This window comes from Elephas maximus, chromosome 3 (assembly GCF_024166365.1).
Source record: "Elephas maximus indicus isolate mEleMax1 chromosome 3, mEleMax1 primary haplotype, whole genome shotgun sequence".
Classification (NCBI taxonomy): Eukaryota; Metazoa; Chordata; class Mammalia; order Proboscidea; family Elephantidae; genus Elephas; species Elephas maximus.
This window is the reverse complement of record NC_064821.1, coordinates 135,893,489-135,916,306: the sequence shown is the minus strand read 5'-3', so window position 1 is coordinate 135,916,306 and position 22,818 is coordinate 135,893,489. Positions and strand designations below refer to the sequence as shown.

Below are 22,818 nucleotides of genomic sequence, written 5' to 3'. Positions count from 1 at the left end.
TTCCTGTTAATTTTTACTTTGATTGTGTTGTGATCAGAGAAGATATTTGTATTATTTCAGTGTTTTGGATTTTGTTGAAGGTTGCTCTGTGGCCTAAGATGTGGTCTATTCTGGAGAATGTTCCATGTGCATTGTAAAAGAGTGTTGCAGCTGTTGGGTGGAGTGTTCTATATGTGTCTATGAGGTCAAGTTGGCTGATTGTGCCCTTTAGCTCTTCTGTATCTTTGCTGAGTTTCTTTGTAGATGTTCTGTCCATTACCGAGAGTGGCATGTTGAGGTCTCCCACTATTTATTGTGGAACTGTTAATTTCTCTTTTCAGTGCTGTTAGAGTTTGTTTTATGTATTTTGGAGCCCTGTCACTGAGTGCATAGGTGTTTATTATGGTTAAGTCTTCATGATGGATCATCCATTTAATCATTATATATAGTGCCCTTTGTCTTTTATGGTGGATTTTGTTTTAAAGTCTATTTTATCTGACATTAGTATTTCCACTCCTGCTCTTTTTTGGTAGCTATTTGCTTGATATATTTTTTTCCCATCATTTGATTTTTAATAAATTTACATTTTTTTTCCTCAGGTGTGTCTCTTGTAGACAGCATATTGATGGATCCTGTTTTTTGTCCATTCTGTTACTCTCTGTCTCTTTATGGGTCCATTTAGGCCATTTACATTCAGTGTAATTATTGATAGGTGTGAGTTTATTGCTGTCATTTTGTATTGCTTTTTTTTTGTGGTGCTAGCATTGTCTTTGTTCCTCTTACTTTCCTGTGCTGAATTCCTTTTGTTTGTGGGTTTCTTTTTCATTTCTTTTGTTTTTGTAGATTTTGTTTTTATTGAGATTTTATGTTTTTCTTCATTTTGATACGTAGTTTTGTTAACTTTCTTTGTTTTTACCTTGAAATTTGCCCTTATCTTCCTAGATTTGAACCAGTCTATTATTATTTGGTATCACCTTGCCTTTCTCTCTCTCGCTATTAGAAAGTTCTATACCTACACTGTTTATTCCCTCTTTTATTGTTCTGACATTGTTGTCATTTATAAATTTACCTCTTTGGTTCCTTGTTGTAATTCTTTTGGTTTTGGATAGTCCTTGAGAGTTCATTTCCTAGGTTGGTAGCTGGCTGGTACAATCTTCTCTCCTAGATTCAGTCTATGATGTTGTTTGTTCTCAGAATGAAGGACTCCCTTTAATAATTCTTGTAAGTTTGGCTTGGTTTTTACATATTCTGTTAATTTCTGTTTATCTGGAAATGTACTAATTTCATCATCATATTTGAAAGAGAGTTTTGTAGAAAAAAAAATTTAATCACAAAAATTTTTTTTAATGAAGTTAGTGTTTGTACCGTAATCATTAATATTAGTGTCTTTAATAAGTAGCTTTGGTTTTGTGTAGACATATATTTTAAATATGCATTCTGTAACTGGTTACAAATAAGCATTGGTAAAATCATATTTCTCTACTGTTTTGCTTTTTATTAACCTTATGATTGTTTTGATAATATCTGTCTGGAAGATTTTCTACATATTTTTATAATGTTTACATAAATATTAGAGTCATAAAATGATTTAATTGTTGCTTTTTTTTTTTTTTTTTAGAGCTTAGAAACAAAGATAGCTAAATGGAATTTACAATTGAGAAAGAATAAGCGTGAGGCTGTAGTGATCAAAGAATCAAGTAAGCAAAAAGCCATAGCTCTGAAGAAGGCATCTAAAGCTTACAAAAAAAGGCTTGAACATTTTATGGAAAACATTGAAAACCTTACTTCCCAAATTAGAGACCAGGTGAGTATATATATTATTTTTTTTAAAGATATATTTTTTGTTTTTAGTTAAGTTTGTGTAGTTAATGTCATGATGCTTAATATCATAATTTTATTCTTCTCTTAATGCTCCTGATACTAGACAAACATTCTTTACACTCTATGCTTCAGTATCCTATTTTCAAAGATATCAAATTTGTGTGTTAAATTGTATCAGCATTTCCTTTGGAATGTTACTTAAAGGAGATATCAAATTGTGTCCCCCCCACACACAAAAGACTTCTATGGCCAACTAACTAAAGGTAACACTTCACATAAATTCTCCCTTGGAAATTTACATTGTATGTTAGCATATTAAAGGTTCAGAGGAGTCCTTCAGTAGTGCAGTGCAATTAAGTCTGTGGAACTCAAGAGTTTCCCACACTTGTTTAACCACAGAACTCTTCTTTTTCCCACAAAACAACTCTTGGAACTGGCTGTAAGGAACATCAGTTTGAGAAATGCTGATTTATGTTATTAGGCCATATGACTTTATTCAGTAATTTACTTCATTTAATCTCTGTAATGCATTTAAACCCATATGCTGACGTAAAGACACCATGTGAAAAATATCTTTGGTTGTAGTATACAGTTGAAAAATGGACTTAATCCTTTGTTGTTTTTAATGAATTGTATTTATTCAATTGCCAATTACTAAAACATTTACACTTTTTAATGCCTCTCTGGTATCATACCTCTTAAGAACTTGTGTTAAGGCTTATAGAATTATCAGAGGCTTTTAGAAATGAAAACAGACTTGTACAAGAGCTTGTGTGAACAAAACAACTTAATATTTTATAATCTTAATTGTTAACATTTTTAAGGCTCTAATATTTAACCTATATTCAAAAGAATTTAGATAAAAGAATTGAAGACCAGGTTCAAAGTCTAGAAGGTTGTAGATATGGTTAAATATCTGAAGATATTGTTGAGTGGTAAAAACTAATTGAGTCATTAACATTGTTGGAGTTTTCCTATTTAAATATCATCTGTGTCCCAGATTTTAGTATAGGAAGACTCCGCCACTTGTTAACCTTGTGACTTTGGGTAAGTTATTTAACCATTCTAAATTCTAAATTTATAAAATGGGGCATGTTATGGATTGAATTATGTCCCTTCAAAGTATGTGTTGTAAATCCTAACTTCCATGCCTGTGGTTATAATCCCATTTAGGAATGGGTTGTCTGTGTTATGTTAATGAGGCAAGATTAGTGTAGGGTCTATCTTGAGTCAGTCTCTTTTGAGATATAAAAGAGTTATTTAAGCAAGCTAGGAAACAGATGGGGAAAGAGAAATGCCAAGCCACATGAAGACTGCCCAGGAGCAGAAGCTCAGAATAGACAAACACCTTCCTCCAGAGCTGACAGAGAGAGAAAGCCTTCCCCTGAAGCCAGCACCCTGAATTTGGATTTCTAGACTCCTAAACTTTGAGAGGAGCCCTGGTGGCACCATGGTTAAGAGCTCAGGTTGCTAACGAAAAAGTCAGCAGTTCGAATCTACCAGCCTCTCCTTGGAAACCCAATGGGGCAGTTCTACTCTGTCCTATAGGGTCACTATGAAAACTGTGAGAAAATAAAATTCAGTTTGTTAAAGACACTCACTTGTGGTATTTCTGTTACAGCAGCACTAGATAACTAAGACAGGGCACAATAATAATACCTATCGTATGATTGTGTTGTTGTTGTTGTTGTTGTTAGGTGCCATCGAGTCGGTTCCTACTCAATGACCCTGTGTACAGCAGAATGAGACACTGCGCAGTCCTACACCATCCTCACAATTATTGCTATGTTTGAGCCCATCATTTCAGCCACTGTGTCAGTCCATCTTGTCGAGGGTCATCATCTCTTTTACTGACCCTCTACTTTACCAACCATGATGTCCTTCTCCAGGGACTGGTCCCTCCTGATAACATGTCCAAAGTACGTGAGACGAAGTCTTGCCATCCTCACTTCTAAGGAGCATTCTTGCTGTACTTTTTCCAAGACAGACTTTCATTCTTCTGGCAGTCTGTGGTATATTCAGTATTCTTTGCCCACATTATAATTCAAAGGCATCAATTCTTCTCTGGTTCTTTACTCATTGTCCAGCTTTCACATACCTATGGGGTGATTGAAAATACCACGGCTTGGGTCAGGTGCACCTTAGTCCTCAAAGTGACGTCTTTGCTTTTTAACACTTAAAAAAAAGGCCCGTTGCTGTGGAGTCGATTCCGACTCCAAGGAGGAATAAATGAAAAAAATCTATGTCAAAGCATAGTGCCTAGCCACACTACATTTTTGCCATAATAACCACCTTTTCTGAGTCCCTGGGTGGTGCAAATTGTTAAGTGCTTGGCTGCTAACCGAAAGTTTGGAGGTTCAAGTATATCCCGAGGCACCTCAAAAGAAGGGCCTGCCCATTTATTTATGAAAAATCAGCCATTGAAAACCCTATAAAGCGTGGTTCCATTTTGACACACGTGGGGTTTGCCATATTTGCCGTCAACTGGATGGCAGCTGGTAACCTTTCTGTTCATCAGCAGAAATGGTTTGTTCCTTTTTTTGCCCTGTTTGTTTACTGTTGCCTCTAGCTGAAATATTCTTCCTGGGCTGGCGATAAGTGCTTCTTTTTTTAATCATTCAGATGTGTTTTTAACTGACATCTCTTCAGAAAGGTCTTCCCTGACCACTCCTTTTGAAGTAGGCCCACAACAATTAGTCATATCACCATGTTAAATTTTCTTTATAGCACTTAATACTTACTAGAGTCTGAAATTATTTCATTTGTTAATTAGTTTACTTATTTTTTAAACTATTTCCCTCTGCTGGAATATAAGCCCTGGGAAGCAGGCATTTACTTTTCCCATTTACCTCTGAATGCCATTGTTTAAAACAGTGTCTTAAGTCCAAAGACACGAACAGTTTAGCAACAATACAAGGGCTAAATAATAGATCATATCAAAGATGTCAAATTTGCATATTATAATACATATCTACATAATGCCTGAAATTTGCCAAGCACTACAGAGAGGTCAAGGAGAATGAGGACTTGCGAAGGTCCATGGTCTTTGATAATTAAACCCATTCGAAGGCAGCAGTGGTTCAGTGGTAGAATTCTTGCCTTCCTTGCAGGAGACCTGGGTTCAATTCCCAGCCAGTGAGCCAGTGCACCTCAAGTGCAGCCACCTGTCTGTCAGTGGAGATTTGCATGTTGCTGTGATGCTGAACAGATTTCAGGAGACCTTCCAGACTAAGACAGGCTAGGAAGAAAGGCCTGACAATCTACTTCTGAAAATCAATGCGTAAAAACCCTATGGATCACACTGGTTCCACCCCATTGTTCACGGGGTCTCCATGAGCTGGGGGCCAACTTGGTTACTGCTAACAATCAAGGCAAGTTACCAGTTCAGGTACAGTTTGAATGCAGTGGAAGGAAGGGTGAAGGGAGCTTTTGCTTTATGTCTGCATGTTTACAAGGACAGATGAAAAAAGAAATGAAGATGTTTAAAGTGCTGGGGAAAACTGATTCTGACATTTAGTACCCAAGAGCCTGGGATGTTAAATGCTTTGTAACAGGGATCTGGTACACTGAAGAATTATCCCATTTTCTTCTTTGAAAATTTGACGGATTCTAAATTAGCTTCTGGTGGCTAAGATGTGCCATTTCCTTAAAGCAAAGAAAAAAGGTAGGCCACCTCAGAATGTCTCCAGGAAAATGATTCCGTCACAGGCTGGTTCCTACATTCTAAGAATGTCATACTAATTAGCTATGTAAGTTACATACCTTTTGGCTATAATCCCCTGAGAAAGTAGTATATCAATTGCTTTCTATAAAGATAAAATTTCTAAATATTTTAATTACATCATAATTTAAATACTCAACTTATATTTCATAATGTATATTAAATTTTATTTTTGATAAAATATGAAAATAATACTAACCTTCAATATATCAAAAATATTACTGTGAAAAAATATAAACAGAAAATATCTTACACATAGTAAAAACGGCTAAACCCGTTGCCCTCAAGTCGATTCCAACTCATAGCGACCCTATAGGACAGAGTAGAACTGCCCCATAGAGTTTCCAAGGAGCACCTGGTGGATTTGAACTGCTGAACTTTTGGTTAGCAGCTGTAGCACTTAACTGCTACACCATCAGTGTTTCCTTACACATAATAGATGTTCAATAAATACTTGTTCAGTGAATAAATGAATGAATGATGGAAGGAAACAAGGAGTACCCAATAAATGTTAGCTTTTGTCATTACTACTTCTGGGTCTTCTGATTAGTAATTACTGGCACTGTTGCCATTTCAGTGCAGTTTGTTTTTCTGTAGAATGCAGACAAGGGGCACAATGGTTACAGCTCTTTAGGTGAATCTTCAAAGGGCTGATTCATTTGACACTTATTTGTTGAGTGCCTACTGTGTGCCAGGCACTGTTCGAGATCCTAGAAATACTTGTTCCAGAACCAAAAGACCAGACTTGCTGCCACCAAGTCAACTGTGATACATAGCGACCCTATAGGACAGAGTAGAACTGCCCTGTATGGTTTCCAAGGAGCAGCTCGTAGATTTGAACTGCTGACATTTTGGTTAACAGCTGAGTTCGTAACCACTACACCAAAACAACAGTGAACGAAATAAGCAAAATCCATACTTCATGGAGCTCACATTCAAACTGGATAAGTTACTACTACCATGTTCACCTCTTTTTTTTGGCAGTAGCAGTATTCAAAGGCTGACAGGGTGACCTCTACCAAACAGAGCCTGGTGTCATTATAACAAAGATGAATAAGCTGTATGGTTAAATGCCATGGAGATGTGGGTTTGATGATAGTTTCTACATACACCATAGAGGTCTTCTTTCTTCCTCTGATGTTTATGTGGTAGTTAGCATCTTCTGTATATAGGAGGCAAAAAAAAAAGTCCAGTAAATAGAAAGGGAATTAATATGAAGCATTATTTGAAAATGGTTGCATCAGCATCCTTTAAAATGATCAAGTTGCAAGTGCCACTATGTGCATATAACATATTAGTAATATAGAGTTTTTATTAATATTTACTTTAAAACTTTCCTGCTTTTAGAGTAGTACACTGCAATTTTCTCATAATAAAAGCTCTATACTTTATAGGATGAGTATTTCCTTATTTGTAATACATTTGTGTTTATGTCCCTGAACAAAACAAAAACATTCTTCAGTTACAATGTGAGTACTTTATGTATTTTTTAGGAAGCCAAGTTGTCTGAAACAATTTCAGCTTCCACTGCTTGGAAAAATCATTACGAGAAAGTTATAATAGAAAAAACCGAGTTGGAGGTTCAGATCGAAACACTGAAAAAGTAAGGGGGAAAAACAAACAAACTTAGAATCTTTCTGTTTAGTATTTTCTGTTCTCCTCAATTTTGAATGGTTTGTATGTTCGTCCTTCTGTGTTACATGTGGTAAAGGTGCTGTCTATCTAATTTATTTTTGCTATTTGTAATTCTATAAACTTTTCCTGTTTTACTTTACTATAAAAATGCAAAAAAAAAAATCACCCATTAAAAGTGCATTGGTGTTCACATTTTGAAATTTTGAACTTGTAGGTCAGTATATGCTATTTGAGTGTATGTCATCTAGCACATGTAGTAACTTAATACTAATTTTGTCTTAAGATGGAAGTGATATTTCTCTATTAAATAAGAATGTGCAATAAGTGGGTATATGTTAAAACATTTATACTATAATGTATAAATGCTTTCAAAATCTTAAAAAGTATTATTCCTTAATTAAAATTCCTTAAAACTGTATAACAAAGATAATAAATGAATAAAAATACATATATTTTGTGATTTGAAATTTGTTATAGATAAGCTAACAATAATGAACCCTGAATATTATTAAATGTTTTGTTTCCTGAATATTCTTATTTTTATCATTGAAAACCTGCATATATAATTTTTTTCTAAGTATTAATTGTTATTGCCTCCCTTGATCCTCTTATTAAACTTTGCTCTGAAACTGTTGTGTGTACATGAATAAGTGTGTGAATGAGACAGACAGAGAAGCATACCTGTAGGTAATAATTCAGACATGGTATTGAATCCAGAAAAGAATATTGTATAATTTTTTGTTGACATCATCAATGGGCAGTTGTTTCTAATTCCAGATAACACCAGTTTGCTTAAACTATTTTTGTGTTTATCAGACATCATTAAAATATGGGCAAAGGAAATGGAGAAAAGATAAATGAAAGAGAGAGAAAAGAAAGATGTTTAGATTGTGGCCATAGCAGAGACTTGTAGCAGCTGGTTTAGCTGTCACTTCTGTGATAACTCTTTAGCTTATTTCTTCCTATTGCTCTTGTTCTATTAATTCTAGTAACTTTTTACATGTTTCCTATTTGAAACAGTGTACCCTATTAGAATGATTTCAATCAAATGTATTATTTGAATAAAAATTTCTATGACTTTTGTAAAATGTATCATTCATTTTATAAAGGCAAATCACTAATCTTTTGGAAGACCTGAAGAAAATGGAAGACCATGGAAAAAATTCATGTGAAGAAATTCTTAGACAACTTCAGTCCATTGAACATGAAAATGAAACTCTCAATCTTGAGAATACAAAATTAAAGGTAATATATATGTATATTTATGTGCATGTACTTGTACATGTATTATGTAATAACAACTTAGTCTACTCAGTAGAAGCAGCTTGAAGTAATGAAGTATGTTTAGTATAGTGCTCTTATTTTGTCCTTTATGTGTCTCAGAGTAGTAGAATATCATTATAATGAGTAACCTTTTTTATACGTATATTTATGTGCATGTACTTGTGCATGTATTATGTAATAACAACTTAGTCTACTTAGTAGAAGTAGCTTGAAGTAATGAAGTATGTTTAGTATAGTGCTCTTATTTTGTCCTTTATGTGTCTCAGAGTAGTAGAATATCATTATAATGAGTAACTTTTAAAATTACTTATATGTCTATTTCTGAATATCTGTATTAGATACCCATATTACATGCACACATATATGTATTTCATTGTCAGTAGTTGATACACAAATACATGTTAAAAATTTGTTTTCAACAGTACCAAATAAGATTTAGAAAGTTAAATAACCGTCTCTGTCTCAACTTAAAAAAAAAACAAACTATTTACTATCTAATTTTAGCACTTAAGTGAATCATCCAAAATCATGTTGACTTTAATGTATAAGATTATTTCTAGGTGTCATGGTTACGATAGGATACAACCTCAAGCCTGGTCTGTTTGAAACCAGAAAGTATGTTCTTGGCTTCTTCATAACCAGAAGGAATTTTCCAACTTAGCGGAAACCCAAGGGGTGATTAGTTTGTATGTGTAACAGAAAAGTGATGGGAAACAAGCTTTTTCTTTCTGAGAAAAAGATTTTTAAGTTTTCAGTCAACCAGATGAGACTTGACTAAAGGTGATGGCATGACTTTTGCTTCCATAATACTGCTTTTAGAGAACATAAAATAGAAGACAGAAAAGAATTTTTTTAAACTGTGAAATAAAATTTGTGTACACAGGATTAGTAATAGTATATTAGTCGCTTAGAGTACATTTTAGAGAAACTTGTAAAATAAGCATTTAACATTGTTTTGCTGTTTATAATAGTTTGACTTTATCACTGCATTTAGACTTAGCTTAAAAAATGTGCATTTATTCTATGTACTGAGAAGTCTTGAATGTAGATAATTTATGTGGTACTTGAGAGAAAAGTTACCTTTAGTATTAAGAAAGAAATGCTAAGACTTTATTTCTTTTAAGGGTTAAGTTTTATTTTACATTAGAAATTTATTCATTTCTTTTTCTTGTAAAAATTACTACAATTACTTGCTTAAAATTTTGTTGACATTATGTAAAAATTATAATGAACTATTTTTATGAGTTTGTTTATGAAAAAAGAAACTAGAAATTTAAAAGATTATCACCAAAGAAAATCATCGTAACAAAATGATGGTATTCCAGGCTTTAAGTTTCTTAACTGTTACTTAGAAAGATTATTTTCTAAAAGAAAATTGGAGATGCACCCAAATCTCTTTACCTTTTTCTAAACCTATGTTTCACTACATATGGAAAGTGCCATGTACCAGAGAGAGAATTTTATTCATTGTATGTTTTGTCATATGTCCCCAGGGGCCAGCTTATTTTCTAGGTACTGATCTGTCTATGTAGGAGATGTACAGTGTGTAGTAATTAAAGATTGATTAATATATATGACAGAAAGGCAATGGATTACCCAAATCTGAAAGATATTTTTCCTCCATTGGTTTATAAAGTTGGTAATTTTTCTCATCATGGTTCCTTTTTAGATCAGTGGGCAAGGCCAGACTCGTCAGTCTCAAATTGGTTGTGTTCTAAACGGAGAACTCAAGCAGTTTGAAGTGGAGGACTTGAAATTGGCAGCCCTGTTGCCTGTGGTCACTTAGGAATGAGCAGAGCATTCCTGAATGACCAGCGACAAGATCCTACTTTTCTCACCTTTAACTTATTTAGTAATGTAATTGCTTTTGGCTATATTTTGTCGGGAAAGATAAATCAAAGTTATCTCACCTTAATTAAGTTTTTAACAGTTACATTCAGAATTGGATTTTTTTTTTCCTTCAGAAAATTTCTTTAGTCCATTTTAGTCCTACCAAGCAATGTGAAATTCTTGTGTTGTCTTTAGAAAATAAAATTTTCAATAGACATGGTTCCTCCTACTTCTGATTGTCCATTATCTTGAATTATCTTTGGAAAGAAGAATGCATACTCATTATGGTGAACTCGGAGCCCTGGTGGCGCAGTGGCTAACAGCTTGGCTGCTAACCAAAAGGTTGGCAATTCAGATCCACCAGCCACCCCTTGGAAACCCTATGGAGCAGATCTACTCTGTCATGGAGGGACACTATAGTTGGAATCGACTCTATTGCAATGGGTTTGTTTTTTTATGGTAAACTTGGAAACTATAGAATATGGAAACTAAAGGAAAGAACAAAATAACCTGTCATCCCACATCTACCAGAGATAACCACATTTTGTAACATTTCTGTTTTTTTTCATAGTTATTATTAAACTGAATATATCTTGATTCATTCACTTTAATATGGAAAAATATATTAGGGTGTGTAATATATAATATAAATTCTTTATTAAGATAATTTAAAATTACTCTGTAATATATATTCCTTATTGAAGTATTATGTAGTTTACTTAACTATTCTTTCCTGTTGGACATTCATATTTATTCCCAGTTTTTTAACATTTATAAATAGTGTTCTGGTGAACTTTTTTGTAAATAAAATTTTTGTTGTGTTTTCTTTATCTTTGTTAGATTCCTAGATATGAAATTACTGGGTCAAAGAATATGAATATCTTTAAAGGTCTTGACATGCTTTGCCAAATTTCTTCTTGAAAATATTACATCCTCTGTATTGCCATCAGTTCTCTATACCTCATCAGCACTGGAAATTAAATGCATTTATTGTTTTTATTTTGGTTATTTTGACAGGTTAAATTGGTGTCTATGGTTTTAATTTGCAACTTTTTGAAAACTAGTTTTAATTCTTTAAAAGTTTTCTATTTTTGTATCTCTTGATTGTTATCTGCATATCTCTAAATCATATACTTTTACCACTGTTTCTTGATTTATCAAGTTTAGTCACTTATATTGACTTTCTAATTAGTAGATCATTAACAAAAATAACAACCTTAATAAAAATACTAACTCAACTATAACCTAACCAAACCGAAACCAAACCCACTTCTGTCTAGTCGATTCCAACTCATAGCGACCCTACAGGACAGGGTAGAACTACTCCATAGGGTTTCCAAGGCTGTAAATCTTTACAGAAACAGATTGCCACATCTTTTCTCCTGTGGAGTGACTGGTGGGTTCGAACAGCTGACCTTTCAACTAGTAGCTGAGCATTTTAACCACTGAGCCACCAGGGCTCCTCGTGTTGTTGTTAGGTGCCATTGAGTCTGTTCCGACTCATAGCTACCCTATGTACTACAGAACGAAACTGCCCGGTCCTGCGCCATCCTCACAATCATTGCTATGCTTAATCCCATTCTGTGTCAGGCCATCTCCTTGAGGGTCTCTCAGTTTCGATGGCACTGGGGTGTGGGGTCTATATTAAAAAAAAATTACAAAGCATGATATCCTTCTCCGGGGATTTATCCCTCCTGATAACATGTCCAAAGTACCTGAGACAAAGTCTCTCCATCCTTGCTTCTAAGGAGCATTAGGGCTGTATTTCTTTCAAGACAGATTTTTCAGATTTTTTGTTCTTTCAGCAGTCCATGGTATATTCAATTATCTTTGCCGACACCATAATTCAAATGCATTGATTCTTTTTCAGTCTTCTTATTCATTGTCCAGGTTTCACATGCGTATGAGGCTATTGAAAACACCATGGTTTGGGTCAGGCACACCTTATCCTTAAAGTGAGATCTTTGCTTTTTAACACTTGAAAGAGGTCTTTTGCAGCAGATTTGGCTAGTGCAATGCATCTTTTGATTTCTTGACTGCTGCTTCCCTGGGCGTTGATTGTGTATCCAAATAAAATGAAATCCTTGACCACTTCGATGTTTTCTCAGTTTATCATGATGTTGCTTATTCGTCCAGTTGTGAGGACTTCTGTTTTCTTTATGTTGAGGTGCAATCCATACTGGAGGCTGTAGTCTTTGATCTTCGTCAGTAAATGCTTCAAGTCCTCTTCACCTTCCACAAGCAAGGTTGTGTCATCTGCATAACACAGGTTGTTAATGCTTCCTCCAATCCTGATGCCATGTTTTTCATACAGTCCAGCTTCTTGGATTATTTGCTTAACATACAAATTGAATAAGTATGGTGAAAGATTACAACCTTGACACACACCTTTCTTGACTTTAAATTACACAGTATTCCCTTGTTCTGTTAGAATGACTGCCTCTTGGTCTAAGTGCAGGTTCCTCATGAGCACTATTAAGTGTTGTAGAATTCCCATTCTTTGCAATGTTAGCCATAATTTGTTGTGATCTGCATAGTTGAATGCGTTTGCATAGTCAGTAAAACACAGGTAAACATCTTTCTGGTATTCTCTGATGTCAGCCATGATCCATCTGATATCAGCAATGATACCACTTGTTCCACGTCCTCTTCTGAGTCCAGCTTGAATTTCTAGCTGCAGCTGCTTTTGAATGATCTTCAGCAAAGTTTTACTTGTGTGCGATATTAATGATATTGCTTGATAATTTCCACATTCTGTTGGACCTCTTTTCTTTGGGATGAGTACAAATATGAATCTCTTCCAGTCAGTTGGCCACAGGTAGCTGTCTTCTAAATTTCTTGGCATAGAGGAGTAAGTGCTTCCAGAGCTGCATCCATTTGTTGAAACATTGCAATTGGTATTCCATCAGTTCCTGGAGCCTTGTTTTTCGCCAGTGTCTTCAGTGCAGCTTGGACTTCATCCTTCAGCACCATTCGTTCTTGATCATATGCTCCCTCCTGAAATGGCTGAATGTCGACCAATTCTTTTTGGTATAGTGACTCTGTATTCCTTCCATCTTCTTTTGATGCTTCCTGCATCGTTTAATATTTTCCCCATAGAATCCTTTATTACTGCAACTCGAGGCTTGAATTTTTTCTTGGGTTCTTTCAGCTTGAGAAATGCCAGTCCTGTTCTTCCCTTTTGTTTTTCTAACTCCAGGTTTTTGCACACGTCATTATAAACCTTTACTGTGTCTTCTCGAGCTGCCCTTTGAAATTTTCTGTTTATCTCTTTACTTCATCATTTCTTCCTTTTGCTTTAACTACTTGATGTTCAAGAGTAAGTTTCAGAGTCTCTTCTGACATCCATTTTGATCTTTCTTTCTTGTCTTTTTAATGACCTCTTGCTTTCTTTATGTATGATGTCCTTGATGTCATTCCATTACTCATCTGGTCTTCGGTCATTAGTGTTCAATATGTCAAATCTATTCTTGAGATGATCTCTAAATTCGGATGGGATATACTCAAAGTCATACTTTGGGTCTCACGGACTCGTTCTAATTTTCTTCAGCTTCAACTTCAACTCCAACTTGTGTATGAGCAATTGTTGGTCTGTTCCACATGCAGTAAGCCCCTGGCCTTGTTCTGACTGATGGTATTGAGCTTTTCCATTGTCTCTTTCCGTAGATGTAGCCAATTTGATTTCTGTGCATTCCATTTGGTGCTATCCCCATGTATAGTCACCATTTATGTTGTTGAAAAAGGTATTTGCAATAAAGAAGCAGTTGCTCTTCCAAAATTCTATCACGTGATGTCATGAGTCATTCCTATCATCAAGGCTGTATTTTCCAACTGCTGTTCCTTCTTCGGAAACCCAGGGGCATAGTGGTTAAGAGTTCAGCTGCTAACCAAAAGGTCAGCAGTTTGAATCCACCAAGTGCTCCTTGAAAACCTTATGGGGCAGTTCTACTCAGCCCCGTAGGATCACTATGAGTCAGAATCAACTCGATGGCAATGAGTTTGGTTTTTTGGGTTTGGTTGCTTCTTCAAACATGTGGGAAGACCTTCTTTAAAAAAGTTTAAAGCTTTATTTTTGGCATTTAACTCTTTAATTCATTTTGATTCATTTTTAGTGTTGGGTTAACTACTTGCCTCAACAGAACACTAAAAATGAATCAAAATGAATTAAAGAGTTAAAGGTAAAAAATAATACTTCACAAAATTTTTTTCCTTATGGTTAAGCAGTCTTATTACCATTTGTTTAGTGACCTACTTTTTCACTATTGATTTAAAAATATTACCTGTATGTATACTAAATACTATTTTTATCTTTTTCTTTTCTATTCAATTGATCTTTTGTTGTTTGTTGTTCGTATTTTTAGTAATTTTAGCTCTTTTTACATTTTAATATCTAAAAGTACTAAGATCCCTACTTAGTATTCCTTTCAAAATTTTATTATCTTGTATTTTCTATTTATTCTTCCATATGAATTTTAAATGAATTTTCTCATATACAAAATATTATACTTTTGTTGGAATTGTCTTAAAGCTTTAATTTAATTTGAAAAAACTGATATGTCAATAGCATTGAGTCTTCCTATATGTGAACTTGGTCTATTTTCAAGCCTTTTTTTTTTTTTTGGCCAGTAAATTTTAAAATATATGTCCTGCGTAAGTCTTTTTTTAAATAATATTTTATTGTGTTTTTGGTGAAAGCTTACACAGCAAGTTAGGTTACCCTTTGACAGTTTCCTCACAAATTGATCATTAGTGTCATTTTTTACATTAGTTACATTTTTACATCGTGTCAACATTCTCATTGTGTTCTGGTTGTCCCGCTTCTCATCTTTGCTTAGAATTGAGTGTTGACCCTTTGGACTCATACAGGTGTATTTTTAGTAGCACAATAATGGATAGTAGCCTTTATTTTATGTGTCACTTTGCTTTTCTGTTAGGAGGTGATCTCGGGATAGTTCGGGTTCAAGGTGTAAAGAGTGTCTCAGGGTGATCGCCTCAGGGAGTCCTCTGGTCTCAGGCAGTCCAGTTAGTCTGGCCATTTTTAAGAATTTGGGTTTTGTTCTGCATTTTTCTCCCATTATAACCAGGATCATCAGTTATGCCCCCGGTCAGATAGGCCCATTGTGGTAGCCAGGCACCATCTAATTCTTCTGGTCTCAGGAAAGTTGAATTTGTGGCTCGTGTAGGCTGTCAGCCTTGTATGCTTATTTCTTCTCTGTGATTTTGGTTACCTTCCTGCTCTTTTGATCCTGACAAGTAGAGACCAATAGTTGCATATTAGATGGATGCTTACAAGCTTTTGAGACCCCAGAGGCTACTCGCTTCACTAGCATGCAGAACGTAAACTTTATGAACTGAATTGTCCCGTGAAACTATGGTTCTATGCCTTCAAACCCAGAAAACCAATCTCGGAAAGCGTTTGGTTATGTCTGATGAGTATCTGTAGTTGTGTTTTCAATGAATATGTATCTGTCTGTGTTTACAGGTACATGTAGTTACTTCTGTGTGTTCTCACGTATATGTACACCTTTACCTATCCGTGTATATATATATGCCTATACCCATCCTTATATGATCCTAGACTCATTTTTTGTTCTTTGTTGGATTTGTTGCCTCCTTATATATGTCACATTCTTTGGTACAGGCATCCTATTCTCATGAGTGCTTCTCAGTGGTGTCATTTATTTGATCATGCTGTGTTCACTACACTCACATTTGATGCTACTTTTTCCATCACCAAAAAAAAAAAAAAACAAGTGTTTACAATCTAGAACATGCTTCCCCTTCCCTCTCCTCCTTGGTAACACCACTGGTCTTTATATATGTCTGTTTTTATCTTCTTATAGAAGAGGTATCATACAATATTCGTCCTTATGTGCTTGACTTATTTCACTTAGCATTATGCCCTGCATAATATGTTTTGCAGAATCATCATTGTTCTTTATGGTTGTGTAGTATTCCACTGTATGTATGTACCATGTTTTGCTTTTCCATTCATCCACTGATGGACACTTTGTTTGTTTCCATTGTTTTGCTATTGTGACTAAAGCTGCAATGAACATAGGAGTGCATATATCTGATCTTGACACTACTTTTAGGTCCTTGGGGTATATTCCTAGGAGTAGGATTGCTGAATCATAGAGTAGTTCTATTTCTAGTTTTTTGAGGATGCACCATGCCATTTTCCATAGTGGTTGTGCCATTTTACAATCCCACTAGCAATGGATAAGAGTTCTAATCTCCCTGAATCCTCGCAAACATTTGTCATCAGTGTTTTTAATCGGTGCCATTTTAGTTGGGGTGAGATGATATCTCATTGTAGTTTTGATTTGCATCTCTCTAATGGCTAATGATCATGAGCATCTTTTCATGTGTTTGTTTTTGCTTGGATGTCTTCTCTGGTAAAGTTTCTGTTCATGTCATTTACCCATTTTATAGTTGGGTTTTTTGTCTTTTTTTGTTGAGTTGTTGAAGTTTTCTGTAAATTTTGGCAATTAGACCCTTATCTAGATTTGTCATTTCTGAAGATTTTTCCCAGTCCATAGGTTCTCTTTTTATACTCTTTTGATAATGTCTTTTGAAGAACATAAGTTTTTAATTTTTGTGAGGTCCCATTTATATATTTTGTCTTCTAGTCATGCATTTATTGTTAAATGTTTGTTTTCTTATTTTTATAAAAGATCAGATCCCATAGTTTTCTTCCAGGAATTTTGTAGTTTTAGGTTTAGCATTTAGGTCTTTGATCCATTTTGAATTAATTTTTGTGTGTGGTGTGAGGTGTGGGTCCTATTTCATTTTTCTGCAAGTGGATATCCAGTTTGCCAGTACCATTTATTAAGGAGACTGTTTTTTTTCCTATGGAATGGACTTTGATCCCTTATTGAAAATCAGTTGTCCACTGGTCTGTATGTCTACCTTTGAACCAGTACCAGGCTGATTTGATTACAGTGGCTGTATAGTATGTTTTGATATCAAGGAGTCTGAGGCCTCCTGCTTTGTTCTTTTTCTTCAATATTGCTTTGGCTATTCGAAGTTTCTTTCCTTTCCATATGAAGTTGGTTATTAGTTTTTCCATTTCAATGAAGAATGTTGTTGGGATTTGTATGGGGATTGCATTGAATCTGTAGATTGCTTTAGGTAGAATTGACATTTTTACTCTATTGTGTTTCATTCCATGAGTACGGGATGTCTTTCCATTTTTGTAGGTCTCTTTTAGTCTTTTGTAGTAGTATTTTTATAATTTTCATTGTACAGGACTTTTATGTACTTAGGTTAATTCCTAGGTATTTTATAGTTTTGGGACATTTGTAAATGATATGTATGTATATATATTTTGGGAGTAGTCCTTGTTATTGTAGAGGAATCTAACTGATTTTTGTGTGTTGATTTTGTACCCTGCAACACAGGTGAATTCTTCTACTAATTCTAGCAGGTTTTTTTTTTGTGTGTGGAATCTTTAGGGTCTTCTGTGCATAGGATCATGTCATCTGCAAATATAGTTTTACTTCTTCCTTTCCTATTTGGCTACCTTTTATTTCTCTTTCTTGCCTTATTGTTGTGGCTAGGACTTCTAGTACAGTATTGAATAAGGATGGTAATAATGAGCATCCTTATCTCTTTTCCGTTTTCAAAGGGAAGGCTCTCAGTGTTTCTCCATTAAGCGTAATGTTGGCTGTTGGTTTTGCATATATGCTCTTGATTATATTGAGAAATTTCCCTTCTATTAAAGTTTACTGAGGATTTTTATCAGGAAAGGGTATTGAATTTTATCAGGTGCCTTTTATGCATCAATTGATATGATCATATGGTGCTTTTCCTTTGTTTTATTTCTGTGGTGGATTACATCAAATAATTTTCTAATGTTGAACCACCCTTGTAATCCTCATGTGAATCCCACTTGATCGTGTTGTATAAATTTTTGATATGTTGCTGAATTCTGAGGGCTACTATGTTCATGAGGGATATGGGTCTGTAATTTTCTTATGATGTCTTTGCCTGGTTTACATATCAGGGTCACGTTGGCTTCATAGAAAGGGGTCAGTAGTGTTCCTTCCTCTTCTGTGTTTTTGAAGAGATTGAGTAGAATTGGTGTCAACTCTTTGAATGTTTGGTAGATTTCTCCAGTGTAGCCATCTGGTCCTGGTCTTTTTTTTTTTTTTTTTTTAAATGATATCTTTGTTCTCTTCTTTTGTAATGAATCTGTTTAGATGTCATACTTCTGTTTTTGTTAGTTTAGGTAGGTAGAGTATTTCTAGAGATTTGTCCATTTCATCTAGGTTTCCAAATTTGTTAGAGTACAATTTTTCATAGTAATCTGTCTTGATCTTCTTTATTTTGGTTGGATCAGTTGTAATGTCTCCAGTTTCATTTCTTAATTTGGTTATTTACCCCTTTTGTTTTTTTTCTATTGTCAGTCTAGCCAGTGGTTTGTCTTTTTTATTGATCCTTTCAAAGAAACAACTTCTGTTTTTGTCAGTTCTTTCAATTGTTTTTGTATTTTCCCTTTTATTTATTTCTGCCCTGATCTTTATTATTTACTTTTTTTCTGGTAGCTTTTGGCTTATTTTGCTCTTACTTTTCTGTTTGTTCAAGTTGTTCATTTAGGTTATTGATTTTGGGTCTTTGTTCTTTTTTAATGTAGGCATTTATTGCTATGAGTGTCCCTCTAAGCATTGCTTTTTCCGTGTCCCAAAGGTTTTGATATGTTGTGTTTTCATTTAATTCTAATGCTTTTTTAATTTCATGTTTAATTTCTTTTGTGACCCTATAGTTCTTTTAGTAGTGTATTATTTAATTTCCATGTGTTGATTTTTTTCTTTATTTTTCTGTTGTTGATTTCTAGCTTCATACTTTTATGATCCAAGAAGATGCTTTGTATGATTTCAGCGTTTTTAAATTTGTTGAGACTTGTTTTGTGCCTTAGCATATGGTGTATTCTGGAAATGATCCATGTGCACTGGAGAAAAATGTGCGTTGCTTTGTTGATGGGTGGAGTGTTTTGTATATGTTCGTAAGGTCAGATTGGCTTAGCTTATGGTTTTATTTAAGTTCTCAATGTCCTTAGTGATGTTGTATCTAGAATTGAAAGTAGTGTGTTGAAGTCCCCTACTATTGTTGTGGCATTGTCTATTTCTCCTTTCATATTAATAAGTATTCGTTTCATGTATTTTGGAACATTGCTGTTAGGTCCGTGTATAGACAGTCCTCGGATTATGAACGTCCAACTTATATACAACCAGTAGTTAAGAACCAACTCCCGTAAAGCCTATTATATTAAAAATTTGAGGTATATATAATGGTTCGTAATAAACAATCGAGCACTACTTTGCAACGCACATCAAAACATTATTTTTATCATTAATGTATTATTATGTTAAAGATGTTTTAGTATACCTGGAAGTGTTTCTTCAATGTTTTTATGCATTGAAAGGTACACTATTTACCAAGACAACCATTTGACTAACTGGCATTAGATACCATCCATACCTAACTGTTCTGACTTACATACAAATTTGACTTAAAGGCAGACTTAGGAATGGAAATTGTAATCCGGACACTGCCTATATTTATACTTGTTATGTCTTCTTGGTGAATTGACCTTTTTATTAGTATATAATGTCCATCTCCTTTTTTGTTTACTGGTTCATTGAATATTTTTTTCCATTCTTTCATTTTCAGTCTATTTGTTTCCTTATTTCTAAGGTGTGTTACTTGTAGACAGCAAAGGTTGGAATTTTTTTTTTTTTTGATTCAGTCTGCCATTCTCTGCTGTTTACATGGGGAGTTTAGACCATTTACATTTAAGGTTAGTACTGAAAATGAAGTGTCTACCTTGTTCATTTGCTATTTGTTTTTTGAGTGTTTCCTATCACCTTTATTTATTTGTATTCTGTTTTTGTTTGCATTTGGCTGCTTTCTTGATGAGCCTTTTTGCTTTCTTCCTTCTTTTCATATGTGTTTTTTTTTTTTTTTGGTGATTTCTTAGTGATTACCACACATATTACATTACACAACTTACAATCGTGACAATGTTTAACATATGAACAACAGATAACATACAGCCTTAACATAATAAATCTATTCCTGATATGCTCCTCCCTCCCTCATTTGTTAGTGCATTTTCATTAACATCATTGTACATCCTATAGCCAATAAGTTTGCTTTATACCTATTACTTACAATCTTGATGTGGTATTGGTTGTAGGATTATATAATTGGGTTTATTCCATAAAAATATCATGTGCTTGGTCCTTATGATTGCTTGTGTTGTTGCGTTTTTTGGAGTTCTCACATTTTTTTTCCCCCTGCATAAAGATTTGAGTATTTGTTTAGTGTTCTTGCCTTTCCATCTGAAGAACTTCGTTGAGTAATACTTGCAGAGCTGGTCTGGTAGTGGCAGATTCCCAGAGCTTCTGTTTATTTGGGGATATCTTGATTTCCCCCTCATTTTTGAATGAAAACTTTGCTGCATAAAGAATTCTTGGCCAGCAGTTGTTTTTTGTTCAGTATTTTATGTGTATTGCTCCTTTGTCTTTGGCCTCAGAATTTCTGGGAGAAATTTGCACTGATTCTTATGAAAGACCCTTGGTATGTTATATTGTATTTCTCTCTTGCTCCTGTCAGAATTCTTTCCTTGTCTTTAGTTTTAAGGAATTTTATTAGGATGTGGTGTAGAGTTGATCTTTTTATATATCTTCTAATTGGGGTTTGTGTAGCTTCCTGTATTTGCAGGCTTGGCTCTCTGTCCAGGTCTGGGAAATTCTCTCCAATTATTTCTGTGCCTGTATTGTTGTCACGGTGCTCTAGAATTCCAATAATTCTAATGTTAGATTTCTTAATCGAATCTCATATTTCCTTTTGGCTTTGTTCACTTTTCTTTGTTCTTTTCTTGAGACTTGTTAAGTTCAGTTATTCTTTATTCTAGCTCACTTAGTCTGTCTTCTGTCTGTTCAACTCTGTTGTTGAGTGTTTCTCTTGCTTTTTCTAATTCAGTTGCTTTATTCTTCGGTTCTAGTAGTTTTCTTTTTCTTTTTTTTATGTTTCTAGTTTCCTTGTTGAGTCTTTCATTTTGTTCCTCCATTTGTTCCCTGATCTCCATTTATTTTGTTTTCTGTGTTCCTTTTGCTTTCTTTAAACATATTTAGCACCACTCTCTGAAAATTTTCTATTTTTTATATTAATCTGGCTGCCATAGGAGAAATTTCCTCTTCTTCATGTTTTCCTTTTGATTGATCCTTCTTCCTTTTTGATTTTTTTGTGTTTTACTTTTAAGTTGTTGTTGAACTTGGGCCATTTTGATATCTTTTTTTTTTTAATTTTAATAGGTTAAATTCAGATTTTCACGGGAAAATTTTCTGATTATACTTGGTTGATTTCACCCCACCGTATTCTCCTAAGAACCATTTGAGAACACTCGTATCTTTATGTTTTATTCAGCACTGATTCAGGAGTTCTGGGTGCTTGGGCTCTGAAGTTCAGTGTGCAAGTGTGGCAGATTTTAGCTGGCCACAGATGCTGACATAAGTGGCGGTGTTCAATTTTCTCATGGTGAAGGTGGGGAGCTCTCTATGTCTTTCCTTCACAGGCACCCCTGCACAGGCTCCCCTATGGTGTCCTGCTGTGGGCAGGGAGTTAGCCATTTTCCTGTGTGTTGCCTGTCTGAAGTATCCCCCTTTTCCTGGTGACTTTTCAGTACCTCCTGGTCCTAGTGTCTGTCTGTCTGCGGTGGCAAGATTCAATAGCACTTCCTCACAACCCCATGGACTCCCTTCACCCCCTTCCAAGTGTGTGGCCTGCAAACTCCCATGGCCAATTTGCACAGCCTTAGAAATCAGGCTACAGTTTTTTCAATTTAGCTTCCATTCTGTGTTCTTTGGGGTGTTGCCCTACCCCGTTCCAAAAATGGCTTCAGTGAGTGAGTGCTCCAGATGCTAGAGGGTAGGTTTTCCCAGCTTCTGTGGTGCCCTCTGATCCTTTTCTCCCTGTTTCTAGACTCACCTCAACTCTCCCACCACCTCAGCAGCTGTCCAGGATTCTAAGATCTCAATCTGTGTTTGTTTTTATTTCTTGCTCAGTGGGTTGGTTGCTGGGGAATAAATGGGAGTGATTACTCACTATGCTACCTTGTCCACCCTCCTGCATAAGTCTTATTGAAATTGTTCATAAATATTACTCACAGATGTTTTGAATTCTTAAATTTTAGATGGGAATTGTATATAATAAGTAATTATTTTATTAACTGTTGATAAATGAGTTATGTTTTTATAATCCTATAACACTGGAGTGTAAATGTATCCCAATGACTTGTAAAATCTCTTTACATATTCCTTGCTAGACTACACTTGCTGCTTTAAAGGAAAAGGCTGCTTCCATCGAAAATGAACTTTTAGAATTGCAAGAAGTAGAAAATCAACAGAAAACCCTTATTGAAGTATATAAAACTCAGGTGACCATTGCATTTATTTTAGTATTGGTTTAATTTGGCAGACAGTTTAATGCACCTAATTTGTTTGCAGTTGAAATAAGCAGAATTGAGAAAGGTGAGGCTATTA

General features: G+C 34.8%; 1 protein-coding gene across 3 annotated transcripts in view; it reads left to right on the top strand.

Annotated features, from left to right (window-relative positions):
- Positions 1 to 22,818, top strand: part of ODF2L (outer dense fiber of sperm tails 2 like) — a 64,176-nt gene that overhangs the window by 25,044 nt on the left and 16,314 nt on the right. For all 3 annotated transcript variants that reach the window (XM_049879675.1, XM_049879674.1, XM_049879676.1), the window contains exons 8-11: positions 1,598 to 1,783; positions 7,015 to 7,124; positions 8,266 to 8,401; positions 22,602 to 22,712. In XM_049879675.1, coding sequence (XP_049735632.1) covers positions 1,598 to 1,783; positions 7,015 to 7,124; positions 8,266 to 8,401; positions 22,602 to 22,712 — 543 coding nt within the window. The remainder of the gene's footprint in view (positions 1 to 1,597; positions 1,784 to 7,014; positions 7,125 to 8,265; positions 8,402 to 22,601; positions 22,713 to 22,818) is intronic.